The sequence below is a fragment of the Aspergillus lentulus genome (genome assembly GCF_001445615.1).
Source record: "Aspergillus lentulus DNA, contig: Alt16, strain: IFM 54703, whole genome shotgun sequence".
In the NCBI taxonomy this organism is placed as follows: Eukaryota; Fungi; Ascomycota; class Eurotiomycetes; order Eurotiales; family Aspergillaceae; genus Aspergillus; species Aspergillus lentulus.
This window is the reverse complement of record NW_028322113.1, coordinates 528,615-552,953: the sequence shown is the minus strand read 5'-3', so window position 1 is coordinate 552,953 and position 24,339 is coordinate 528,615. Positions and strand designations below refer to the sequence as shown.

The 24,339-nt window shown below is 50.1% G+C and overlaps 8 protein-coding genes across 8 annotated transcripts; 2 read left to right on the top strand and 6 right to left on the bottom strand.

Annotated features, from left to right (window-relative positions):
* Positions 1-399: 399 nt before the first annotated feature.
* ALT_7671 (S-adenosylmethionine-dependent methyltransferase) lies at positions 400-1,557 on the bottom strand (the record flags this gene model as incomplete). The annotated part of the gene is made up of 3 exons (XM_033557399.2): positions 400-1,139; positions 1,202-1,465; positions 1,524-1,557. 3 exons carry the CDS (start codon positions 1,555-1,557, stop codon positions 400-402), a joined length of 1,038 nt encoding a protein of 345 aa, XP_033413290.2.
* Positions 1,558-1,943: 386 nt separating this feature from the next.
* Positions 1,944-2,787, bottom strand: ALT_7670 (ESCRT-I subunit protein VPS28; the record flags this gene model as incomplete). The annotated part of the gene is made up of 3 exons (XM_033557400.2): positions 1,944-2,351; positions 2,404-2,640; positions 2,698-2,787. The coding sequence occupies 3 exons, from the start codon at positions 2,785-2,787 to the stop codon at positions 1,944-1,946; spliced, it is 735 nt and encodes a 244-aa protein (XP_033413291.2).
* Positions 2,788-3,006: 219 nt separating this feature from the next.
* Positions 3,007-5,349, top strand: ALT_7669 (mRNA-binding ribosome synthesis protein NOC2; the record flags this gene model as incomplete). The annotated part of the gene is made up of 1 exon (XM_033557401.2): positions 3,007-5,349. One exon carries the CDS (start codon positions 3,007-3,009, stop codon positions 5,347-5,349), a length of 2,343 nt encoding a protein of 780 aa, XP_033413292.1.
* Positions 5,350-5,689: 340 nt separating this feature from the next.
* On the bottom strand, positions 5,690-8,063 carry ALT_7668 (low-affinity potassium transport protein; the record flags this gene model as incomplete). Its single annotated transcript, XM_033557402.2, has 8 exons — positions 5,690-6,257; positions 6,305-6,339; positions 6,394-6,404; positions 6,454-6,522; positions 6,576-6,744; positions 6,794-6,959; positions 7,013-7,842; positions 7,890-8,063. 8 exons carry the CDS (start codon positions 8,061-8,063, stop codon positions 5,690-5,692), a joined length of 2,022 nt encoding a protein of 673 aa, XP_033413293.2.
* A 1,323-nt stretch (positions 8,064-9,386) lies between these two features.
* ALT_7667 (aminoglycoside phosphotransferase family protein) lies at positions 9,387-10,289 on the bottom strand (the record flags this gene model as incomplete). The annotated part of the gene is made up of 2 exons (XM_033557403.2): positions 9,387-9,796; positions 9,857-10,289. The coding sequence occupies 2 exons, from the start codon at positions 10,287-10,289 to the stop codon at positions 9,387-9,389; spliced, it is 843 nt and encodes a 280-aa protein (XP_033413294.2).
* Positions 10,290-10,665: 376 nt separating this feature from the next.
* On the bottom strand, positions 10,666-12,656 carry ALT_7666 (uncharacterized protein; the record flags this gene model as incomplete). Its single annotated transcript, XM_033557404.2, has 2 exons — positions 10,666-12,558; positions 12,612-12,656. 2 exons carry the CDS (start codon positions 12,654-12,656, stop codon positions 10,666-10,668), a joined length of 1,938 nt encoding a protein of 645 aa, XP_033413295.2.
* Positions 12,657-13,138: 482 nt separating this feature from the next.
* Positions 13,139-17,414, bottom strand: ALT_7665 (glycoside hydrolase family 18 protein; the record flags this gene model as incomplete). Its single annotated transcript, XM_089600301.1, has 6 exons — positions 13,139-13,573; positions 13,642-15,832; positions 15,899-16,815; positions 16,869-16,934; positions 17,122-17,239; positions 17,311-17,414. 6 exons carry the CDS (start codon positions 17,412-17,414, stop codon positions 13,139-13,141), a joined length of 3,831 nt encoding a protein of 1,276 aa, XP_089455194.1.
* A 2,019-nt stretch (positions 17,415-19,433) lies between these two features.
* ALT_7664 (glucan 1,3-beta-glucosidase) lies at positions 19,434-24,153 on the top strand (the record flags this gene model as incomplete). Its single annotated transcript, XM_089600300.1, has 10 exons — positions 19,434-20,174; positions 20,236-20,269; positions 20,323-20,498; positions 20,559-20,650; positions 20,705-20,873; positions 20,930-20,997; positions 21,055-21,202; positions 21,272-22,181; positions 22,227-22,598; positions 22,655-24,153. The coding sequence occupies 10 exons, from the start codon at positions 19,434-19,436 to the stop codon at positions 24,151-24,153; spliced, it is 4,209 nt and encodes a 1,402-aa protein (XP_089455193.1).
* Positions 24,154-24,339: the final 186 nt, after the last annotated feature.

Below are 24,339 nucleotides of genomic sequence, written 5' to 3'. Positions count from 1 at the left end.
GTAGAGAGGTACAGCTAAATGTAACTCTAGTGTAGATATTCTAGATCACTTGTCGATGCATCTTGTGCCTCGTGGCAATGTCGTCATACATCAAACGCACGTGATCAAAGGCATACTTCAACGTTCTCTCTACCATTGTTCGGTGCAACCATAAGAGAATACTCATCTTGATCTCAAACGGTGTTGCTTCTGATGAAGTTATGCTTCGGTAGTTTGATTGAGTATTAAGGTTATATCTATGAACATCTGCAAGAACAACAACGTATGCTTATACCAAACAGGCGACTGATTCCCTAGAAAACAACAATCTCTAGTCTTTGTCTAGTTTCATCGTCATCTATCGTCTATGTCGTGACTTCGTTGAGGCAGGCCAACAAGGCTCTGATGAGAATCGGTAGGCTAGAGCTTCTCGCTCCACCCCCAGACTGACCACCAGCACCGGACCTCAAGCGCACCCCCGTCCGCCCCTTCCCAGTCGTCGTACCCAACCTCCTCGCCTTCTTCAACCACAGCTAAGCCCAGCTGTTGCATACGTTGCCGGAACTCCTGCACCTGAGGTATGTATGCATCCCGCAGAGGCATCTCGACAACAACACGAGCGTCCAGCCCGCGGCTTAGCCAGTGGCTGACCGTTTCAACCAGCCATCTGGGATGCTTTGGCGAGTACAACGGATCCGCGGCCAGAATGAGATCGTACTGTTCTTCCCTTGTTGGGAGTGGTGACGGTGCGACAGACCAGTCGAGTACGCCTGTTGTGACTGCTGCGTCCGTTCTTGTGAGCAGTTCGACATTTAGGGAGACGTTATGGGCAAGATTTGGTACGATGTCCGGTAGGTCTGTGAGATGGATTGTCGCCGAGCTGCCGCGGAGAGCTGCGAAGGAAAGGCCCACCAGTCCGGTCCCGGCGCCCAGCTCTAGCGCTCGGAGCGTCCTGTCTGACTTGGGAGTGGTTGACGACGAGGGGACGAGCGGCGGTGTGACATCGAGGATATTGTGGAGGCGCCGGGAGAGGAGGTACGATGAGACCCAGGTTTTCATGCCCAGGTTGTCAGCGGTCAATGAGGGCTCGTGCAGTGTCAGTGTGAGCTCCTCGTCGGATGAGGTAGGGATTGTGAAGACTCGGGACATGGCTGGCATGGCTACGTTCAGAAGACCCCGCGTTAGAATCCTCAAAGAGCACTACGATTATATCGTCTCATACCGGTACGTCCAGCCCGCTCGCTCAACCGAGCGGCAGCAGTGTCCCAAATGGCCTCCCGCAGCTCATCAGTGTCTAGCCATGAAAGAGAGCTGGAGACGATGGACGTCAGATAGCGGGTTACTCCGCTTGGGTCGACTGTTCTGCTCTTCACCGGTTCTTGGCCAGTACTGGTGCTGAAACCGCGTGGTTTGACTGCGAGAAGGTCAAGAGCTCGGAGAAGGTCGGTGCCGGAGGGTTTGCTGTAGATCTGGGGCAGGTCGAGCACTATGATAGAGGCTTATCAGGCCGATATCGCATGTTTATCACGGGCAGGCGGACATACCATGGAGAGGCTCGTCGACATCGGCACTGATCATGATGACAGTGGTCTGGTAGGATTAGCAAGTCAATTAGTGAGAAATAGACTACAACAAGACAGCGTCATGCATAATTTGATCTTATAATCAGCACTTTGGCTTCTGCTGTGGCAAAGACGTGTTGGCGATGCCACAATCCAGGCACAGAAAAAAAAAAGTCGGCATTACCCGAATAGGAAAGGTCGGCGTTTGTAGTCCCGCGGATCCGGGCTCCGCTTCGACCAAAACCACCCGAAGAGACAACTCCGACACGAGATAAAAGCAAGGAAAATGATTGGACTCATAGAATGCCATATCAATGCAATGCACATAACCATAAGCAGATGCTCCAGACGCCTATCGCTCACGATAACAAACAAGACTAAGAAATGCAATGGTTTCTACCGTCAGCCCAACGTCGACTTGAATCCTTGATAAGCCTGCTCAATGTCAAAGGCCAACTCCCGCGCCTGTTCCTCGCTTAGCTCCTCTGTTGCGCGCATCTGATTCAATGTGATCAGCCACTGAATTATTTTGCCGCGGTTCTCAAAGTCCGCATCCGTTACTTTGTTTACGGATTGGATGACTTCCGAGAGTAGCGGGTGTAGCGCATCTTTGGACACCATGTTCAGCTTCAGAGCGTCCAGGAAAGTAATGAAGTTCTCGGTAGCCGTTAGAATGAGGCTACCCGAAGGGCCGCCAACAGGACCTCCGGTGGTTGGACCTGCGTTGCCTGAAGGTGCTCCGTGGGAGGCTTGCTCGACTGTTGCGGGAAGGCCGATACGGAGACGCTCAGTCGCGCGGGGGCATTCCAGCTGCCAGAATGGTCAGCAACTCGTATAACAATTATATAGGAAGTGCGCTCACCCCCCATGTTCGCTTAAAGGTTTCCAGGTCAACAAACTCAGATGCGACGGCCTCATCGCCCAAACTGGACTTGTACTGCTTTAGTAGCCGGGTACATGTCTCGGTGTATTCCGCCTCTGTAACGACATCTCTGATATATGCCTTCTCAAGTCCATCGAGGGTCACAATTATGCTGTAAATCTCGGCCAGTGATTCATGTAGGTCGCGCTCCGCGGAGCTGGAGGCTAGTTTCACTTCCTGGCATGATGGCAGTTAGCCAGCAGCTCAGCACACAGGCGGTCGGAACGGGAGTACCTCATCGAGATTGATAGTTGCCGACAGCGCCGGATTGGGCGTGTAGCTGTAAGGTGTAGGTGCATACGAAAGAGGCCGTTGAGCATACATGATATGTTACTTTCCAGCTCACTATCCTGATGGTGATAGCTGGATGGGTGGTGTGGGGGGAAAGGCGGTCACCCGATTGGGCGGCTCGGCGTGGATTCTGCCCCGACAGGAATTTTTTTTCCTCTTGCTTTCTCTCCACGCTTGGCTTTTCGAATAGTCCAACCATCTAATTCCAGACTTCGACTCCATCCACGATAGGATTGGAGAATATACGGCAAGATGGCCGGAAGTCAGAAGAAGTCCACGAAGAAATTCGAGAAAAAGCATCTGAAAGATGTACTCGAACGGCGCAAGTCGACCGCGAAGATTAAGCAGCGCATTCATCTCAAAGAAAAACGCAAGGCTGACAATGCTCGGAGTCGCCCTGAGAATGGAGATTCTGAGGAGAGTCCCGAGGAACGTAAGAAGCAGAATGCTTTTGCGGAGATGAACGTCGACGATTTTTTCGCGGGCGGATTCGAGATTGCCGACGCCGATACAGACAAGGGCAAGAAGTCTCGGAGGAAAGATGTTACCCCCAAGATCGGCAAACGGAAGCGGTCAGAGGAACAGAAGGAAGAAGGCGAGGAAGACTCGTCTGCAGCCTCAAGTGAAGGCGAGGAAGATGGTGGCGTATCCGACGATGATGCGGAGTCTCAGGCCAGCAGCGCACCGGATGACTTCGAGGCGCACAAGGACCAGCTTCAAGCGTTGAAGGACAAGGATCCTGAATTCTACAAGTATCTGAAGGAGCACGATTCGGAGCTGCTCGACTTTGGTGAACACGGAGATCTCACTGAGGTCCTCGAGCTGAGTGAGGATGAGGAAGAAGAAGGGCCCGCGAAGAAAAAGAAGAAGGCGGCCAAGGATGAGGACGAGGAAGCTGCGGACAACACGCTCACGATCGCGATGGTCAAGAAGTGGCAGAAGTTGATGGAGGAACAGAACTCGATCCGCGCCATGCGGCAAGCCGTGCTCGCTTTCCGCTGCGCAGCGTACATCAACGAGGCGGAAACTCAAGAGCAGAAGTACTCAATCTCGGATCCCGATGTATACCATCAGGTTCTTGTGACGGCACTTGGTACTGTGCCGAAGGTGCTCGCACATCATCTCCCGGTGAAGGAGACGGCCTCCGGAAAAGTCAGGGTGTCTCTGGATTCGAAGAAATTCAAGACCCTCACACCACTCGTCAAGTCGCACACATCCTCAGTTCATCAGTTGCTCATTAATCTTTCCGATGCATCGACTCTCAAGTTGACCCTTTCGTCTATTGAACCGATGCTCCCCTATCTGCTCCAGTTCAGAAAGCTCCTGAAAGTTCTCATCAAGACCATTGTCGGTATTTGGGCTGATGTCTCGACGACGGAGGCAACCCGGATCACAGGCTTCCTGCTACTTCGCAAACTCATGGTCATTGGCGACTCCGGCCTCAAGGAGACGGTCCTCAAGGCCTCGTATGAAGGAGTTGTCAAGGGAAGCCGGAACACAACCGTCCACACGCTCTCCGGAGTCAACCTGATGAAGAACTCGGCCGCCGAGCTCTGGGGCATCGACCAGAATATCTCATACACGACAGGCTTCAGCTTCATTCGGCAGCTCGCCATGCACCTCCGCAGCAGCATCACCAACACCTCCAAGGAATCCTACAAGACCATCTACAACTGGCAGTACACGCACTCGCTGGACTTCTGGTCGCGCGTCCTCTCCCAGCACTGCGACGGCCTCGTTGAAGCCAAAGCCGGCAAGCAATCCGCCCTGCGGCCCCTCATCTACCCCGTCGTCCAGATCACCCTCGGCGCGATGCGCCTCATCCCCACCGCAACCTACTTCCCGCTCCGCTTCCAGCTCACCCGCGCCCTCCTCCGCCTCTCGCGCGCCACAGGCACCTACGTGCCCCTAGCCCCGGCCCTCCTCGAGGTCCTCAACGCAGCCGAGATGCGCAAGCCCCCTAAATCCAGCACCCTCAAGCAACTCGACTTCAGCACCGCCATCCGCGCCCCGAAATCCTACCTCCGCACGCGCATCTACCAGGACGGCGTCGGCGAACAGGTCGCCGAGCTGCTCTCCGAGTTCTTCGTCCTCTGGACCAAACACATTGCCTTCCCCGAACTCTCCGTCCCCATCGTCGTCGCCCTGAAACGCTGGCTGAAGCAGGTCGGCTCCCGCACGGCCGGCAACAAGAACGCAAAGGTCAACCAGGCCATCTTGCTGCTTGTGCAGAAGGTCGAGGCCAACGCGCGCTGGATCGAGGAGAAGAGGCTGAATGTCACGTATACGCCGCGCAACCGCGCCGAGGTCGAGTCCTTCCTGAAAGATGTGGACTGGGAGTCGACGCCTTTGGGTGCGTTTGTCAAGACGCAGCGAAAATTGAGGGAGGAGAAGGCTGCTATTCTGGAGCAGGGACGGCGCGATGAGGAGAGACGTCGCGCGGCGGAGAAGAAGGCCGATGAGGATGAGATGATGGAGGATGCGCCTAGTGATGATGATGGAAGTGAAGAGTCATCTGGCGAAGAGGAGGAAGAGGAGGAGGAGGAGGAGGAAGAAGAAGAAGAGGAGGAAGAGGAAGAGTTTGAGGAAGAGTAGATGCCCTCTTCTTCTAGATACCCTCCTTGTGTCTTAAGAGTCTGTTTGTTTCATTCATTCCATCCAGTCCTGTAGCTTGGGACAATTCCTGCTATGACATCTATAAAAGTTGCAAGGTTCGGGAACATTGTACACATACAAATCAAGGGACCATAACGGTCTTTGATTACATACAAAATGCATGTGGACTATAGTAGAAAAGCCTATGGCTGGAATGATATATCTACAGTAATATATGAACACCACAACCAGCTATATATGCAAAATCGACGCAAAAGCAAGCTTAAAAACATTGTGTAGCGCCTCGTGTGTGAACGGCTCGGACGATATCAAAGGAAGACTAAACCGTTCCTACGGGCATCTTTTCACTTCCATACATACGTGTCTGCTCACGCCTCAGAACAGCATCTTCCTCTTCTGCCCAAGCGAGCGATTCGCTAGGCAGCATTACTGCCTGATCAATCGCAACAGGAAGACCTCTGTGCCGCCCCCGCAGTGTAACAGCCGCCAGAATCAGCTTGCTGATGGTATGCCACGACCCGCAGAACGAGTAATTTTTGCCTGGAAAGCCGACGCTGATGCCGACGCAGCCATACGCGGAGACAACCTCGAAGATGATGTTAAAGGTCGAGTAGGCGACTGGATTCTCGGAGTAGTGCGGCGACTCGGCGATGGTAATGAAGAAGACTGCGAGCGCAATCCACCAGATGTCATGGCTGAGTTGGGAGCGGAGCTGTTGGTGGACGAAGTAGCTGCGCGAGGACTCGGCCATTGAGACATTCTGGCGCCCGAGGAGGTGATGTCGGATTAGGCTCATGACAAAATTGGGGGATTGGCTGTCATGTGCGTCGAGCGGTTCGTCCGAGGCGTAAATGCCTAGGGAGCGCTCTTCGTAGACATTGGTGTTTCTGTGGCCGTCAGCAAAGGAAATTTGGAATAAGTGGACCAGACAAACCTCATGGTCACCAATACTGGAAACGCCGAGACGTACTGCAGGGTGGTTAGCCGGGTATTTGGACAGGTTAGAACGACCACTAAACTGACCATCATGAGAACTACAAATTGTTAGCAGATGTCACGTAGATTCTATATTACAAGTCTTACCATATAACACAAGTAGTCCCTGACGCAATTCAGAGATAGTTACAACATAGAATCCTCCAGAGCGCACAGCTATACCAGAGCAGTTAGCAGCTGGAGATGAGCATGTCCATCGACACCCTCACCTAAAGCCTGGAACAGCCCATCCAAAATGCGATAGCCTGCCGGCAGTGTCTCTATTTCCTTATTTCCAATCGCAAGGACCTCGAAACCTGCCCAGTCGATTCCATTCAAAATGATGATGGTACCTAGCAGGTACCATGTATGACGGACAGGGAAGAGATTAGTGTAAACCTGCATCGGTCAGTTAGCTTTAAGGATGAAATACGGTCGTAGTCCATACCCTTCTGGGATGGTCGAGGATAAAATCCAAAGTGACCTTCCACGTCTCCCATGACGGCCGATTCGTCATCAAGCGCCTCATAGTCCAGATGATGAACCGTAAAAAGCAGGGGTAGAGCGTATTTCCTGCAAGAATCAACATGCCCATTGTAAGAAGTGGGTACGTACTGTGGCTAATCAGCGTTGTACAACCTCGTGAGTCAGAGAGAAGGTAGAATACTTTGTTTGCAGAGCGGTCATGTTCGCATCCAAAAGGGACATTCCACTGTTGACAAACGCAGAAACAGCAAAGAAAGTGCCAGTCCAGAAGGGCGACAGGCCATTTGCCCGAGGAATCTCTGGATGGTTTACTTCCAGCCAGCCACCGACTCCAACAATACCGATAATCAGGAACGTCGACCAGTATAGCAGAACAATGACCAACAAGAAGGAAACTGCTTTGTACTCGACACCGCCTAGTTTCTCACGTTCCTCAAACGTAAGACCATGAAACTGCGAATTCCGTGAGATGAAGCCTTTTGAAGCGAAGTATTTCTGTGTATCTCTTAGAATTCCCTCCAATCGTGGTATCTCGTCTGGCTCTCCATCGAGAGGTATAGTGGGAGCTACATCTCTCGGATGGTTATTCAAATCGAGTCGAGCGCCCACTCCTGCCATGGGGAAGACTCTGTGGGGATGATGATGGCGTGGCTGCATATGGCCAATAGTGATTTGGTCGTCATCGTCCCATCGGCTATGGTCGTTGTCAACCGTATTGGAAGCTTCTAACGGGACATTTTCCGTGGCGGACGCCTTAGAGTCTTCAGGACTATGGGGTTCTTCCGGCTGCGAAGTGTGCGTTTTGGTCTTCCCGGCAGGCTTCAGGAAACCAAGAGTGGACTGCCCGAAAAGATTTCTTGCGGCAGAACTTTCTGAAATGGTCTTGAATTTGAGCTGGAACGCTCTCTTGCGCACAAATAGGACCGTGATAGAGATCAGAATGGCATGTCCTAGGATCAGTAGCGCAAAAAGAATAGATTGTTGGAACGTGTTTAGGGATGAGAGGTCCACCTGAAACCAGTCAGCGAGGTTTAACGGGCTGGATTCTTGGAACGTACAGTGTTCAATCCAGCACCAGTCATGGCACTGACGCACATGAAAAGGGCATCTGCATAATGAACACTCCGCGAGGGAGTCGCGGAACCCCAGAAGATGATACTGCAAATCAGCGGCGTGGCGATGAAATACGCATAATGGAGGGTGAGGAAGTTGAACGGCGGCAGAACTGCCATAATGCAACGACCAAGTGGTCGAGACCATGTCCGTCTTAGTCGAACTGTTGATTTTGTCAGCCCTCAATTTTTGGCAATGAGACACCGAACAAACGGCGGAAAGCCGTACCAATCATTTCGACAGGGTCTTTCTTAGATAACGAACAGGGGGTGAAGGAGCCTCCACAACAGCAGTACAACCTTGGAGGATGCGAAATAGAATGACTTCTTTAACAATGGAGAAAATTTTGAGGTTGAGAAGCACGTTCCACTGGTGCTTCTCTACCCGCCGTGGCAGTGTACACCGCTAGCCACAACAAGGGTTCTGAAAAAATTTCTTGACAAGCTGAAACGTTTTTAATCTTGTTCGATAGTCCATTGCTCTGAATCTCAGGTTTCTGTAGAGTATTTTTTGCTGTGTTGGTGCGAATAGTCGGTGAGGTTTCAAGTGATGCTGATAGTGGGAAGCAGAAAATTCCTCCGCTAAGGTGTTATGGATAATAATGACTCTATTATGATAGAGACTGGAAGAAAACAGGTCAAAGTGTGTGTTATTCCATTTCAACAACGCTTTCGATAGCCAGAGACAGTTGTATAGACTGCTAATTGTGTTGTTGTTGTTGATGACGAAGGAAAAAAAAGTGCGGAAGAGGAGAGAGAGATGATAAAGGACATCCGCGGTGGATCAAGAAGCTTATCCAATTAGGAAAGAGGTTTCAACGGGGCCGCAGATCTCGCGCCTGATAGGGTTGTTCCTTACTGATAAGGCATACATCAACACATGTTCCATCCCTATGGGGCTTTCTGGATATCCATTACCTGCACAGTCGATTACATTTGTAAAGAACCCTAATATCATTGTCAGTGGTTGACGAATTCGTTTTCTTCATTATTGACTGGTTTATATTCACAACTCACAAGTTGATATACGCTTAGGCTGCTGCCTAAGCCTAAAATATGCGCAGCCTGAACAGGATCTTCATGTAAGCCAGGACTTACGAATGGACCAGGCGTATTCAGGCTTCATACGGGAGGTCGAGATGACGAATGTTTCTCTGTCGTTCATGTAACTAAATAGTGGCTTACCGCAATGAGGACAAATGATGAGACCACTGGTTCATTTTTCAGGTAGATCTACTCTCTTCTTCTCATTCTCTTTGGGAATTCTATGTGTTATTTACACAAGCTCTAATGGTTGCTTATTGACCACGAGTAACCGTTGGCTACCAACCCAAGTTCCTCTGTAGTTTGTGGTCTGCGATGGATCTGGGGTTTCCACTATTAGGCTTGACATGTTACATAGACTTTCACCAATTATAATATGAACGTACAGTCACAGCAATACTAGATGTGTGACAAGGCGAAATAAATCCAAGGATGATAGCATGTCTCATCATCCACGGGATCCAGAATCATTGGCACATAATTCACACGCCAATCTTCTTGGAAGGCAACATTAAAGAGCCTCGGATTCAGTGTTATCCACCGCGCCTTGCAATATTCCCAGTATGCAGGGTACCATCCAGCCTGACCCCAGTCGATGATCGCAGCCACTTTCGGGTCCCGCCCCGGGGATATAATAATATTGGGTGGAAGAAGATCGTTATGTGTAAAAACAATGGGTACCTCACTGCTAATGTTAATCCCGCAAGTGTTGTGGAACTGTTCGATAGCGGTGGTGCCTTGGAAGGGACCAGCAAGGTCCGGATAGTCTTTAAGAAATATGTCGTTTAGTGGTTGCCTGCCTAGACTACCTATAAAACTTGGATGGTTAGGTCTTCAGAATGCCACAAGCCACAAGGGTATCAACTCACCAATATAAGGGGCATGGCGATCTTGTTCCAAAGACCTTATCATTTTTACGAAACGGCCAAGCTCCTCACAAATGGCTCGTCTCTCATCTTTATTCAAGCCGCCCCATCTCTCCATCAACATTTCACCCTCGATGAAAGACATGTATAGGAAAGTCTGTTCCGCATCCTGTGCCCAGCCAAAGATCTCAGGAACAGGTACACGGTTTTGTAATTGCTCGCGTAGCATGATTTGAGTCTGGGCTTCGACAATAGTTACATCCGCGCCGTACTTCACAACCAGCCCCAGCGATGGAATTATGACAGGCGGTGGGCAATCAAATCTTGTGGCGCGGGGATTGCCCGACGCTTCGTTCATGGCTCGAACATCAGCTGGCGACGGAAGCGCATCCGCTCGTTTCTCCTTGAAGAAGCTGGATTCGCGGAAGATCTTCATTTTGAGTGGAGATGTAAGTTCTTCAATAGCGCGCAGGCCTGAAAGCGTCAATATGGAAAGTAAGAGTTAAGCGCGAATGAAGGGACGAGGGTACTCCAAGGGAAGCGAGATAAAGAATGGCTCCAGGAATCAGCCGTTTATAGGTACCGACTCTGTCCCCGAAGTTCCGAACCTTCTCAGACTTTGTGAAAACCGCCGACTTTTCTGCCAAAGACCAATATTCTTAGATTATTAGGTAGCCTAGAGCAGCTGTATATGCAATATCTAGTCAGATATCTAGTGGTTGAACGACTTCAGTAAAAACAAGATATGGGGGTATTGATTCAAACTTGTATCTTTTGCTATCTAGTTTCGCATCACCTAGACGGTGGCAGGATCACAAAACATCCGTCTGTAAAGGGAAGCTCTTCCAGTACTGGTTCCAGTGTTTGTTCTGTACCCCCCGCGTGGACGGCCAGATCTCATTCAGGAGATCATAGATCTGCTGCGGTATGTCTAGACGGCCGTTCTCAAAAATGTCGTCCTCTCGCCACAACTCCCATGCTTCCTTTCCAATCTCCCGCACATCCGGCTTTGTTTGGCAGTAGAAATCGGGCCGGGTGAGAAGAAATGAACGACTCAGTGGCCGGATCACATGCTTCTCCTCCCTCGAATAGAAGTTTGCTCCGAAGGGTATGATGCGTAGCTTTCTCAGTCTTTTACTGGGTTGACTTGACGCGATGAGGTCCCAAATACTCATTGCAAGGTTTTCATCCGTTGCAGCATTGATGAAAGTCTCTCGTAAACAAGCAGTGCTGACCATTTCAGGACTGATGGGCGACTGTCTGGGATCGCAATGCAAATCCAGGATCAAGGTGTGTAGCCGTGTGAATCGACCGAGTGCTCTGTATATGTTGCACTCCCGGTGATTGCCTCTTTGGCGCTTAATCTGGAGCCGGAGTTCCTGCAAGATTGGGCAACAGTCTACTAGCCGAGAAATATGTTGACTGTCCAAAACTGGGTACTTGTATCCGTTGTCGTACAGCGACCTCCATGGGCGTCCTTCCTCCGATGCCTCAATCGCAAAGCCCTGCAGTGATGAGCCATGGTGCTGAAGGATGGGATCGAGGGAAGAAGTCCTGCGTAAGCCGCGCAGACACAGGAACCTCACCGGAGCAAAAGCTCGGACTGCGGCTACCATCTCCTCGTCATCCGCATTGACGTCTCCGTTGCGTTTGGCCCATGGGTCCATGTCAATAAACAGCCGATCTAAGCTGTGGAACAGCGAAGCGGCTTGCGTTAGCAAGCTCGGGTTGGAGTAAACGGACATGTCCAATGAGCGGAGCCGAGATAGGTCGACAAGATTCTCTAGTTTCAGCAGAATCTCCTCCAACGGTCCGTGTCCAGACCCGAATTGCAATGAGAGTGAGTCCAAACAAGCTGCCGGGACGGGCTTAAAATCAGCAGAGAAGTCTTTCCATTCCTGTTTGATTTTCAAAATAGAGCCATCGTTGGATGCAATGCTAGCCTGTATGGCTAAACGCTTTAGGTTTTGACCCATGCAGATAAAGGGAAGAAGCTCGTCGAGGTGAACAAATCCTTGACCTCCATTAGGATCGCTTGCGGTGAAGTAATTCACGGCAAAAGTATGGAGACCTGTGGACCGGAGTATACTAATCTCAAATGGATCGTCCATTGAGGCTCTGTATCCAGGATCAGGCATTCCCCGGCCCGGTACATCAATGCTCAAGTCCTGAAAGAACCAGATGTTCACCCTGCACCTCGGATGATACTGGCAGATGACCCGATGAATGGGTGCAGGGAACATGTTGTGTGCTGCGTAGTTCAGCTCTTCTAGGTTCTCAAGACGCGCGATCAACGACACGAGCGGCTGCCACTCCTTCTCCGAATAGTAATCAACACTCAGATTCAGAAATCTGAGATCCGAGTCCATAGATTCGCTGAGCTGGTGCTCCAGGAACGTGTCCCTGTGAGCTGGCGGGATGTAGTCGGCAAACTCCATCCCCCAGTCTTTAGCCTGCCAGAGACACCTTCCCTTTTTGGTCTGGATATACGGTTCATAAAGGCAGACCACATCCAGTTTACGGGCATATTTGAGAAACTTCTGCCCTATTCCGCCGTGATCAACTTTAGATGCGGTCTCCTGAAGCCCAGCCAGGTCTCGGAATTTTACTCTGAGTGATTCGAACAAAAATGGAGCCACTAGGTCACTCCACAGTCTGTTGGTTAATCTGAGCTGCGGAAGATCGCCTGGGGAGTCTGTTTTGATCTGGATTTTGTTAGTATGCTGAGAGCACAGATAGTAGATAGGTCAAGACAGACCATAAAACAGATATGTCGCAAGATCTCGATGGGAAGATCCTCCATGGTGTTGTAGAGACGCGGACGTGGTGAGAACTGCGCTAAATGTGGCTGGCAACGTGCCTTTATTTATTTCTGCTCCCATGGAAGGATATCCTTACAAAAATCACGTGTGGTAGGCCCCTATTAATTTAACAATGCCGAGCTCGAGCTGGTCATGATTCTAGCATGATTCTCGTCTCATTTTTAATCTAGTCGTTCATATTGATCTGGGCCCTTGGGGCTTGGGCCTATCTTGGCGAAAGTCCCCCATGTTCTCAGCAGCATGCATTCTGTCAGGCAGTTTTGGACTTTCAAAGGATTTTCATGATTCTATGTAATAGCGCGAGATGAATATTGTCATACATCTCTCACTCAGCTAAAAAGGTGTCTATACAACTATCTCTAGCTAGTAGGGACCATAGCAGTAGCAGTAGGGTCAACACAGCAGGGATACAACACTCTATACATCCGGACCTAATTGTACCCTCCGCCTCCTGCGCAGATCATCAGGGAAAGATTGTATGGTCATGATGAACAATGGAAAATGCGTACCCCGATAGCTGGTCAAGGCTGCCCAGTACCAATGGTTTCACTGGGTTCTGGTCAGGTTGGCCCTCCCACACTTCTCGCATCTCGCTGATCTTTTCATGGATCCAGTCATATGAACGTTTAAGCTGGAATTGCATGTAATCATGCCACCATTCATCCCAGGCCGCGACGAAGAGGCTTGTCCCTCCATTATACTCCCTATCTACTTCCCGGAAAACCTTGCGTAGATTCGACACAATTTCCACAAAGGAATCAGAGACCTCTTCGTCGTTCAGATAATGCCAAACGGCAATGGCGGCCTTGATTAATTTGAGCGGTATCCCAGGTAAAGTCGTATCATGGACAAAAGTGGCCCACTTGTTCGCTGCAACAAGGTTCTTGTTACCCATGATCTGTTCACGCAGCAAGAGAGATAGACATCAGCAGACATCCACAATAGATATAGGAAGGGAACAAATACCCGTGCTTTCATCCCGTTGACTGGCTTCTCGAGCAGGTAGAAATTTTCCTTGTTCGTCTTGGTGCCAAGGGCCGCCATGATTCGCCATGCTGGCTGACTGCTCTTTTGAAAAGGATCGGAGGAATAAAGCGGGCTGTTAGTACGAAGGATGTTCGAATACAGGCCGTTTGTGGTGGTAGCCAGAAAAAAAGTGCAATCGATAGGATGGAAATTTGGCACTTTGCCGGAGGCCAGTGTTGCTCCAGTTGCATACTCAAAGAAAAGAGGAATAAGCTGAAGCTCGAGCACATGCTCGGTATCAAAGAAGTCACCAGTCTTGATCATCGGGTCCACCAGGGGGTTTGCGCAGTCGGCTCGAACCTGGTAAGCTCGCGCCCGTTGAAACTGAGTGTCGGTTGATTTCCATTTCCCGGCGCTTGGGTAAGGACGTGGCAAGATCTTCAAGTCCGAGACATAAGTCCCGGATGCAGCACACCAGACCCTGTATGTCTTGGGACTGGCGCGTTTGTCAAGAACACCAACAGATCTTTCGGTCAAGTCCGGATCATCGCTATCGTCAGCATTACCCTCCAGTTCCTCAGTCCGGCATAGATCAGGATCAGCACCTTCATCGCAGGGATCGCCCAGACACATGGCTGGATTCTGGTTTTTAGCCATAGCGCTCCACGCTCCAGGTCGGCACAGAATGTTCTGCGCAACGAATTCAGAGCCCAAATCGTACCAAATCTTCAATCCTAGGACATAGGGCCTAAGGAACTTCAGCTCCAGACCGAGGTAGTTATTGGATTTTGCCCAGTTATTCCAGTCGCCAGCCTCGAGCGTTTCCTTCGCATTCATCGAGTTCTCGTCGGTTTTCAAGAGCACCGTCAATATGGGAATCAACAGCTGCAGTTTTTTATAGCCGTCATCGACATCTCTTTGCACAATAGGAGAGGCCACCAAGCTCGCTCCATCCAGGCTGGCTCTATCCCAATCTGTGATCAAGATATCTCTCATAACCATTGTGTTGGATTGGTCGTCTGGCCCCCCTGAGCCCAGCGGACACACTCCATTCACCAGGTAACTTTTGAGGGCATCTGCGAACTCTTGCATCTCCGGGTTCGTTCGCCCCGTGGTGGTGTAGTAATTGTCATCGCAACAAAACGCACGTATACCGTGCGAGCAGGTCTCATCCGTATCGTACGTTGCAAGCCGGACCTTGTCTGCGGGGCAAGAATTCATACAGAACGTGGACGGTTGGCCCGCAGGAGGGGAATCGACCGACCGGTACCAAGCACAGTTACCCCAGGTCTTCTTTTTGTTGCTCGAGTCGTAGCATAGCTTCCGCTCTTCTTGTTTGACACGTTGCAGCGTGTCGTTGAAGGTAAGCTTGCACCAACTGTCGCCGCTTCCTGAGCTGGCGAGCGCCAGTGTCTCAGTTTTACGATCCTGCACAACTGGACATTTCCCAGCAGCGCAGTCCGGAAAATTGGACCATTGCAACGTGCTGTACAGCTCAGTTGAGTCCTTTCCGCTCTCACAGCATGCAGCCTGATACTTCCCCTTGCTGCAGAGCGTTCCTGTAAGGGACCCGATTTCGAACATACCGCGTGGACAGGTCGGGTCGCAGTTTCCGTTATTGTGTGTATACCAACCACAGCGGGGTACACGTTCTTTAGGACAGCAGAGGGTATGTACGGTGCCACCGAGACACGTAGTGCCCTCGATCATCAGCTCATCACCTCGATATCCTGGGTCCGAACGCTTGACTGCGACATAATCACCAGTGCAGGTTTGCCCGCAATTAGTCCACTTGCACTGCCTCTGCTTCTCTTCGGTATATACTGTAAGACCGTTGGGCGTAACACTGCTGTCGACTACGACAAAAGACGCTGGCTGATAATGTGGGACCGCCCCCGACAATGCTCTGGAGTACGTCCCGTTAAATGTGTCATGACTGACAGCCCATACCATGATACCGCCCAGGCATGTCTTGCGGGCAAACTCCATCTTGAGCTCAAAGGTTGCATCATCGTCATACGACGCCCACTGGTTATCCCAGGAAAGCAACTGAACCGCAGCATCCTTGTCCAATGTGGGGTTGAGACTTTTGCTGGCTCGGATGTCGTCAATCTCACTGTTGAGCAGCACACCGGTCTGCCCGCTGCATGGTCCAGCGTCGGAACCAGATGCGAAAAGACATCCTGGGGACCTGGGATTGAGTTTAATCGTTGTCTCTGAATAGCCTCGGGCCAACCCAGGATTGGGTAGAACTAACCTGCAGTTGGTGCTTTGAACGGTAAATGCACGGCTGTAGAAAGCTAGCCCTAAAACGACCTTGTCCGGACTAATTTGATTTCTCCAAAGTAGGTCCATTGCTGCAGTGATTTCGGTCAGATTTGTATGCGCATCCAGATATTCACCGGTCCACTTATTCCCTGTGAAAGGTGAATTAGCCACAGATCTAACATGATATGTCACACGGTAGGGTCGATAGGGCTGCAACATGCCTTTATCCCAGGTGCCGTGAAGGTCGTAAGACATGTAGTTGAAATAGTCGACGTGTTTGGCTAGCTCCTTGATATCAAAATGCTGCAAGTACCAGTAGGATGTTGGCAGAGTCAGGCTGATCTCTGCACCGGTCGAAGTACCCTGCAGCGCGCTTTTCAGGTTTGCCATGAATTTCGGAAAATTCACAAAGTCTGCTGGACGGCCACCGCGATCCACATCCACTGGATATTCCCAGTCAATGTCTACGCCGTCAAACCCATAGGTCGACATGAAGGAGGCCAGAGATCTGAAAAACTTCCTCTGCTTGTCCTCCGAGGCTGCTAGGTCAGAAAAGACAGACGCAGTCGGGCCTGGATCATTGAAACTCCAACCACCAATGGCTATGTTGACTTTCAGATTTGCCTGGTTAGACTTCAAGCCCGTCAACCTTTTCATTAATTTGACCTCATTAGGATGTGGGGCAAGGACTTCGTATGTTTCTGGATTGATGGTTGCGAATGCGTAGTTAAGGTGCGTATAGATGCCTCTGGGAATCTGCTCTGGCCAAATCGCGTGGCAGGGTCTGCTTGTTGCCCAGCCTTCGTAATATCCTACGACTCGGGAAAGGCTGTTACCATCATCGCATGACGGCCTAGTGACTTTCCTATTGCCGCAGAACTCCTGCGTCGTGCCGCAGAAACCGTACTGGCTGCAGCAGACGTTCAATGGACAGGTGGTGGAATTTGCATATTTCTCACCCCAAGTTCCTGGATCACACTCTGCCTTCCTTTCGCAGGACGAGACACATGATTCCTTGCCACAATCTGGTCTCAGTGTCAGCTAATTTGTCACCAGTCTTGTCCTCGTGCATGAATTAGGAAACCCGGGGAGAAGTGAAGAAGGATGGACAATAAATGGGCAAACGTTGAGAAGAGACCAAGTGCACCAATGAACAGGGAATGTCCCAGCTAGTGATTCTTGCGCAGAAAATATCGGCTAACTTGGACGTACAGTTAGGCCCAAAACCACAAACCCCGAATTTGGAACAGCAGCCGATTGCACAGGGCTTGTTTGCACTACATTGGGTAGTGGCTTCATAGTTGCAATTGGCAGCGCAGACATCGGGTCCCTTGACATAGATGTGACGTTAGAGATTCCCAAAGGGACATATTACCTCTATCAACAATGTGAAAGACGTACGCAATGGTCCTGTCCTGTCCCGCAATAGCCATGTTTAGAGCAGCAACCCGTTGCACAGGGATTGGACGCGCTGCAATCTTGCGCAACCACCTCAATCGAGACATACGCAAGAATAAAGAGAGTCAATACTCTTCTCAGGAGGCCCATGGTAAAATGAATGATACAGAGTTGGGTAGGAAGGACTGATAAGACTCGTGGAGCCATTGCAAAGGGTCATTTGGATGCTTTATAGTCGTACTACCTACTAAGAATCCGCAATTTTGCAGGGCCCCCGAAGGTCCGATTAGAAGGACGGAGTCCATGTCAGCCAAATTCTAGCTTGCTCACTAATTAGCATATCTACTAGGTTGTTCGCTCGCAGGGGACACAACCCTCAGAGCGAGAAGTGTGCTCCAATTCCATAGTCAAAGATCGGAGGCATTTTCGTCGCTATGTCTTGCGGGGCGCATTATGGCAGCACTGGTTTTCTTGGAGCGGCCTCCTTTGGCTGCAGCATGAAACGCTTTAAATTGCCTGAAAGGAGACCGTGGAAATATTACTGCAAAGCTAGATTACTATGCATATTGCACTTATCACGGCGCTATGCTGCGCAAGCCACTTCACACTACAAGATGACTGGCAGTACCACGATTGTGATAAAATCGTGTCGAGACTAAGTATAACTAGTTGCAGCGAGATTATGGAGCACTGCAAATGGGGTCAATGCTTCGTGCTTGTCCATCTTGTTCAGTAGTGAACGTTGACTCCGCAAAATATATTGATTGATATGCCCGAGAATCTTGAGACCCATTTGCTCCACTTTGTTTATCCTGGTCGTGATATATTGCTATTTAGCCTTTAATGTGTTATCCCTCGGAGCCGGCGAACAGGTACTCTAGGCGCAGACATTTCCTTCCTATCATGGTAAAGAGTAGTGCAAAGTAATGCCAATGTAACATCGGTTAGCAGACTGTTGGAAGTGGTGAAATTGCCAAAGAGAAAGCCCGGTCATCGGCTCAAGTGTCCGAAAAGTCAAGGCATTAAAATCACTGTCACATGCCTACAGTAGTCTACCCTGTGGTCCAGAGGTTATTACTTCGTACTAGTACTGGATATTAGTTGCTACTTGCGTCGTATTGTGACTATTGTCTTTGTTCCTGCAGATGCCCAGACACCCCGCGTATCTTGGCTTAATATACGGGGAGGTTAGACTCTCAACGGGGCCTAGTTGGGCAGAAGGATTGGATAGGAGTCTAGCCAAAGATTAGACCCTGTCAATCATACAAATGCTGCCTACTACTTAGCTCCTGGGGACTGGTGCCTGGGCCACATTCCGACCTGTTGTACCTAGTCCTGACAAAGTTGGAGTATCTGAATTCATCAGTCTATTCGCAGTGTTTCACTCTCACAGTCTCATCACACATGATTGCCCCTGTACTAGTACCTTATATCTACGACATCCTTGTCTAGAATGTTATTTACATTTATTGGATTACAAATGAACTGTGGCTCTGCTGATTAGACAGACCTTACTGCAAAGCGAGCCTTACCATCTGTCGCTCATCTCCGGGAGTTTCCTAGATCATCCAAATTGCACAACCATTGGACAACCAAAATACCAGCATGACTCGAACCACGGAGACCTTTGGTCAATCTGACAGCTAATCTGCAGGTACTATGCTTGGAGGGCGCAAACCGTTTTAATTGCAATCTCTAGCAACACCACCCAACGTGCTCATCTCGCACCGTGCTCGGCTCGCATGATCATTGTGATGGATAGTTCATTTCCAGTCTTGCCTAAACGGCAAGCGTTCGATGCTACTGGATTCGAGCTAGCCTGTTGAGAGATTTGTGTTCACATCCACAGCGCTTCAAACTCATATACACGGCCGACTTAGGCAACGCACTGCCGCTATATCCGGGGGCGTGGGATAGTTCGAACTGGGCCCAGAATGCTCATTAGGAGAACAAGCAAATTGCAAGCAGGAGGGTATCCAAGATCCCCCACCATGACCGAGTAAAATGGGCCAGCATTGTCTCCAGGCACATGCAAGTACTTTTAGCCATACCTTCTCCCTGAGTGCTCCTCCATTTCTTAACTCCTTGACAGAAGCAACCTCCTGAACTGAACACACAGCTCCAGGATGGCTCGACTCCATGGGCTGTTGCCGTGTGAGCAAAAACTTATTCTCTTTCTGGTTATACTTCTTTATCTTTTGAGCCCTGTCTACGGCTCGAGCCATAACCATGAAACTCTGCACCACCAGCACCAAAAGCGGCAAAATGGAGCGGAACCATCTGCGACTGCGCCTACCGCCGTGTCTCTGCCTTCTGTCCTCCCATCAAGCCTGTCTGAAGCTGAGAAACTCATTCAAAAGGCGCGGCAGGCGCTTTCCGTGATGAACAAAGGGAGACTGGCATATCCTCAACGGAATACGTACCAGTTTCAGCCTGACTCGCTTGCATTTCAGCCAGCTCCCAGACTGGATTATAACAACGATGGTCCGGTAGGCGCAGCTGATATTAGGTTGAACGCAACGAAGAGAAGCGATGAAGGTAGCAAGCAATTCATGTACACCATCTCCCCGGAGCTCGCTGAAGCTGCTCGCCTCGTGGCGGAAGCCTCTCCGTTGCCGCTGCCAGGAGATTATGGGATTGACATAGGAAAAATCATCGGACAGTACAGAGTCCAAAAGACAAATGACACTAATATTCCCCAACAACAATACCTCAAGCCAAACGGGCTCGACGGATACGTGTCTGCGGTACCAACATCAAAGCTAGCGCAAGAGAGAACCGAACTCAGAAAACGGGCCGCGAACGATTTTTGGCTTACAACAATGGAGCAGAGGGGTTCTAGTCCATTTGCACCCGCAGGATACAAAGTCAGTGTTCCCCCCATGTGATCCACTTAACCAATTGTACTAATTGGTCCTATCTTCATAGGTGTGGAGAAATGTCAAGGACTATGGTGCAAAAGGTAAGAGTGTACAAGTTCAAGTCCATGGACGAGCTCTACTGAATCCCCGCGAGGTGATGGTGTCACCGATGATACTGCGGCTATCAACAAAGCTATTTCTGATGGGGGACGTTGTGGAGCTGAGTGTGGTTCAAGCACAATTTATCCAGCCTTTATCTATTTTCCCTCTGGCACATACCTTGTCAGCTCGCCGATTATACAGTACTACAACACTGAGTTCTATGGAAATGTATGTCACCACTCACAGAATGACTGCTTGCATCATGCACTTTACTCATCTTTCTGGTAGCCATTTGACTACCCCACCATTCTGGCGGCTTCAAGTTTCGTTGGCCTTGGTGTTATAACCTCGGATGTCTATACAGGGGACAACACCCAGTGGTAGGTTTGCCTGCTGATGCTCATCGAGTCTCCAATCATTGAATACCTGTCCAGGTACCTGAACACCAACAATTTCTTGAGATCTATCCGCAATTTCAAGATGGACATTACTAGGACGAATCCACTTGCATACGTCTGTGCAATCCATTGGCAGGTCGCGCAGGGAACATCGCTTGAGAATATCATATTCTATATGATGCAGGACAACATCACGACCCAGCAGGTGAGGCTACACAAGTCATTAGTCTTCTACAAGTATAGTGCCTGACCGTATGTTAGGGCATCTACATGGAGAATGGCAGCGGTGGCTTTCTGACAAACCTCACCTTCGTCGGAGGTAATTTTGGGTACGTCGAAGGGACATCTTTTGCCGGACTACATTGACTTTACTGACGATGGTTCAGGGCATATTTCGGTAACCAACAGTTTACTACATCGCATCTTTCATTTATGAATTGCAAAACCGCCTTGCAAATCCACTGGGACTGGGCTTGGACCATGCAGGATGTGGTGATCACTAACTGCACTAATGGCATCGTCATCGTTGGTGGAGTAAGTTTCTCTCTGCTGCACTGGTTACAGTACTTAAGATTGTTTGATTATCCCTAACTCTGTCGCCAGGCTGGTGGTCCTCAAAGCACAGGACAGTCGGTGGGATCATTAATCATCCTTGACGCAGTCATAGCGTTCACAAAGACTGGGATCGTCACATCTCTCTTTGCGGAAAATTCGACTTCCTTCCTCCTCCAGAATGCGGCTTTTATTTCTGTGGACACTGCTATCCTGGATAACGTCAAGAGTAAAACCTTAATGTCTGGCGGCCCTTATGTAACAGTGGAATCGTGGGGATTTGGGCGAGTCACATCACGCACCACCAGTGCCTTTATGAATGGCCAGAACATTCCTGCGATGAATCGAAGCAGCGCGCTAACTCGTGACGGGCTTGTGGTCCCGAGCTTCTTTCAGCGGGGTCGACCAACCTACAGGGACATTGGCATGAGCCAGATCATCGATGTAAAAGCCTGGGGAGCTGCTGGGGATGGCAAATCAGACGATACTGCTGTGCTGAACAGTATCTTGGATAGGGCTGCGAACATGTCGTCCATTGTCTTCTTCCCATTTGGAGTCTATGTCATCAAGGACACACTCCATATACCCCTTGGCTCTCGAATAATTGGCCAAGCATGGTCCCAGATCATGGCTACTGGTCCAAAATTTCAAGACGAGCAGAACCCTCGGGTTGCAGTCCAGGTCGGTCGCAGTGGTGATGTCGGAATCATTGAGATCCAAAGCCTGATGTTCACTGTATCTGGGCCCACGGCAGGTGCTGTTCTGCTTGAGTGGAATGTTCATGAATCATCCCAAGGTTCTGCAGGAATGTGGGGTAAGTTCAATATCTTCACGCATTTTGAAGAACAAAAGCTCACTGTACCTTCTGAAATAGACTCACATTTCCGGGTTGGAGGCGCCATTGGATCCGATTTGCAAGCGAGCAACTGTCCGAAGAAAAGTGGCACAGTTAATGAGAAATGTAAGGCGGCATCACTTATGCTGCATCTAACTCCTCATTCCTCAGCCTATCTAGAGAATATCTGGGTGTGGACTGCAGATCATGACCTAGATATTACTAGTCAGGAGCAGATTGACGTCTATGCCGCACGGGGCATTTTGGTTGAAAGTCAAGGCCCTACTTGGATGTATGGAACTGCTTCAGAGCATCATGTGCTCTACCAGTACCAAATCTCCGAGGCAAAGGATCTCTTCTTGAGCATGATCCAGACAGAATCGCCATATTTCCAGCCTTCGCCAAAAGCCCCGACGCCCTTCACAGCCGGCCTGTTCCCCAGTGATCCTACTTTCTCATCATGCGATGCTCATTCTCAAACATGTGCTGTTTCCTGGGCTCTACGTATTCTTGATTCTAGCTCAATCTACGTGATGGGAGCAGGTTAGTGCAATCGCTTATGGTGTACGCGAAACTGTGCTTGCTAACCATTGACAAAGGTCTCTATAGTTGGTTTTCTGACTATGGGCAAGATTGTTTAGTAACCGCCAACTGTCAGCAGCGGGGCGTTGAGATCTCCCAGAGCACCGACACCTGGATCTATAATCTGGTCACCAAGGGCATCGTGGAGATGGTGAGTCCTGTGAATGAGAATGCCACCCTCTCCGCGGCCAACGTCAATGGCTTCATGTCCTCGATACTGGCATGGATTCGCGAGGGCAACAGCATAATCGGTAAAAGGAAGTTCCCTGGATTTCAGCTCTACGAGCCTGAATGGCTCGTGGGTCTGAATCTTACCGAAACTTGCAAGACTGCGCTCACCCAAAAGATCCTTTGCCATAGCTATCTCGAAAAGTTTCGATCGCCTGTAGTTGGCCAGTACATTGAGAATAGTACTCTTGCGAACGAAGTCTGCGACAAGGGATGTGGTCAGAGTCTCAAGAGCTGGTTCGATAATGTGTCCACTACCTGCGCAAGCCAGTATATCAACAAAGCAGTGGCGACGGAGCTGGGCGGGTATATGTACGCTGGATATAATCTGACGTGTCTGAAGGATCCGGCCACAGGCAGATACTGTCCCGACATTATCAGTCATTTCACTGTGGTCAATAACGTTGCCTCGATGACCCTATTTGAAATGTGTTCTTTCTGCTTTACAACTATGTTACAGATGAGACAGGCCAGTGCTTACTCACCGTACAGTGAGAAAGATCGATTTGATCTAGAACAGTGGGTTAAGCCGACCTGTGGTCTCAAAGGGTCGACAAATCTGCACGACTCACTCTTCCTAGAAGAACTAGCCCCCACGCCCATCTGTCTGTCGAATCTCACCTACACGGTCCAGCGCGGAGACACATGCGATTCCATTGCCTTGAAATACCAGGTGGCATCTGCCGCCATCCAAATCGGCAACCCCACGCTGGTCTACAACTGCTCAGAGCTTGTGGCCGGCCGCGAGCTATGCATGCCGCTGAACTGTGGCCATCAATACATGCTGCAGAACAACGACACCTGCTATTCGATTGAACGCGCACAGTCCCTCTGGTACGGCGACGTCAGGAAGTACAATCCCTGGATCAACTCCGAATGCAGCAACCTCCAATCCACGCGCGAGGTCCACGGCAGCATTATCTGTCTTTCCCCGCAGGGGGGGCTGTTCAATGACACTGGAAGCCATCCAAACCTAGGCGCCACGTCTCCCTGGTCAAACACAGGCTACACCCAATCCACTCAGTACCCGCCCGATGGCTTCCCCGTTGCCAAGGGCACGACACTGTTCTGTGGTCGGTGGCATACAGTCGTGAGGGGAGATACCTGCCGGAGTATCTGCATCGCAGACGGGATTCCCTCGACTTTATTCATGGACGTCAATCCATCATTGTCCAGGACTGATTGCGACGGATCTCTGATCGAGGGAACCACTTATTGCACGGGCCCAGACACTCACTGGGATGATACGGATTTCTGGGATGAGGATGACTACATTATCTTGGATTGAATGGTACGGCTGTTGCCAGTTTGTCAAGGCTTGTTGTGTCGTGTATTTAGTACCGTAGGAGAATCAAGTTGAATGGGCATTGGGCCCTATCAAATCACATATGCAAGAATCTCGCATCCTTGATTGGTCCTCAGAAGAAGTGTTTATATATGCTGATTGCGATTGGAAAAAAAATAGCAAGAGAAA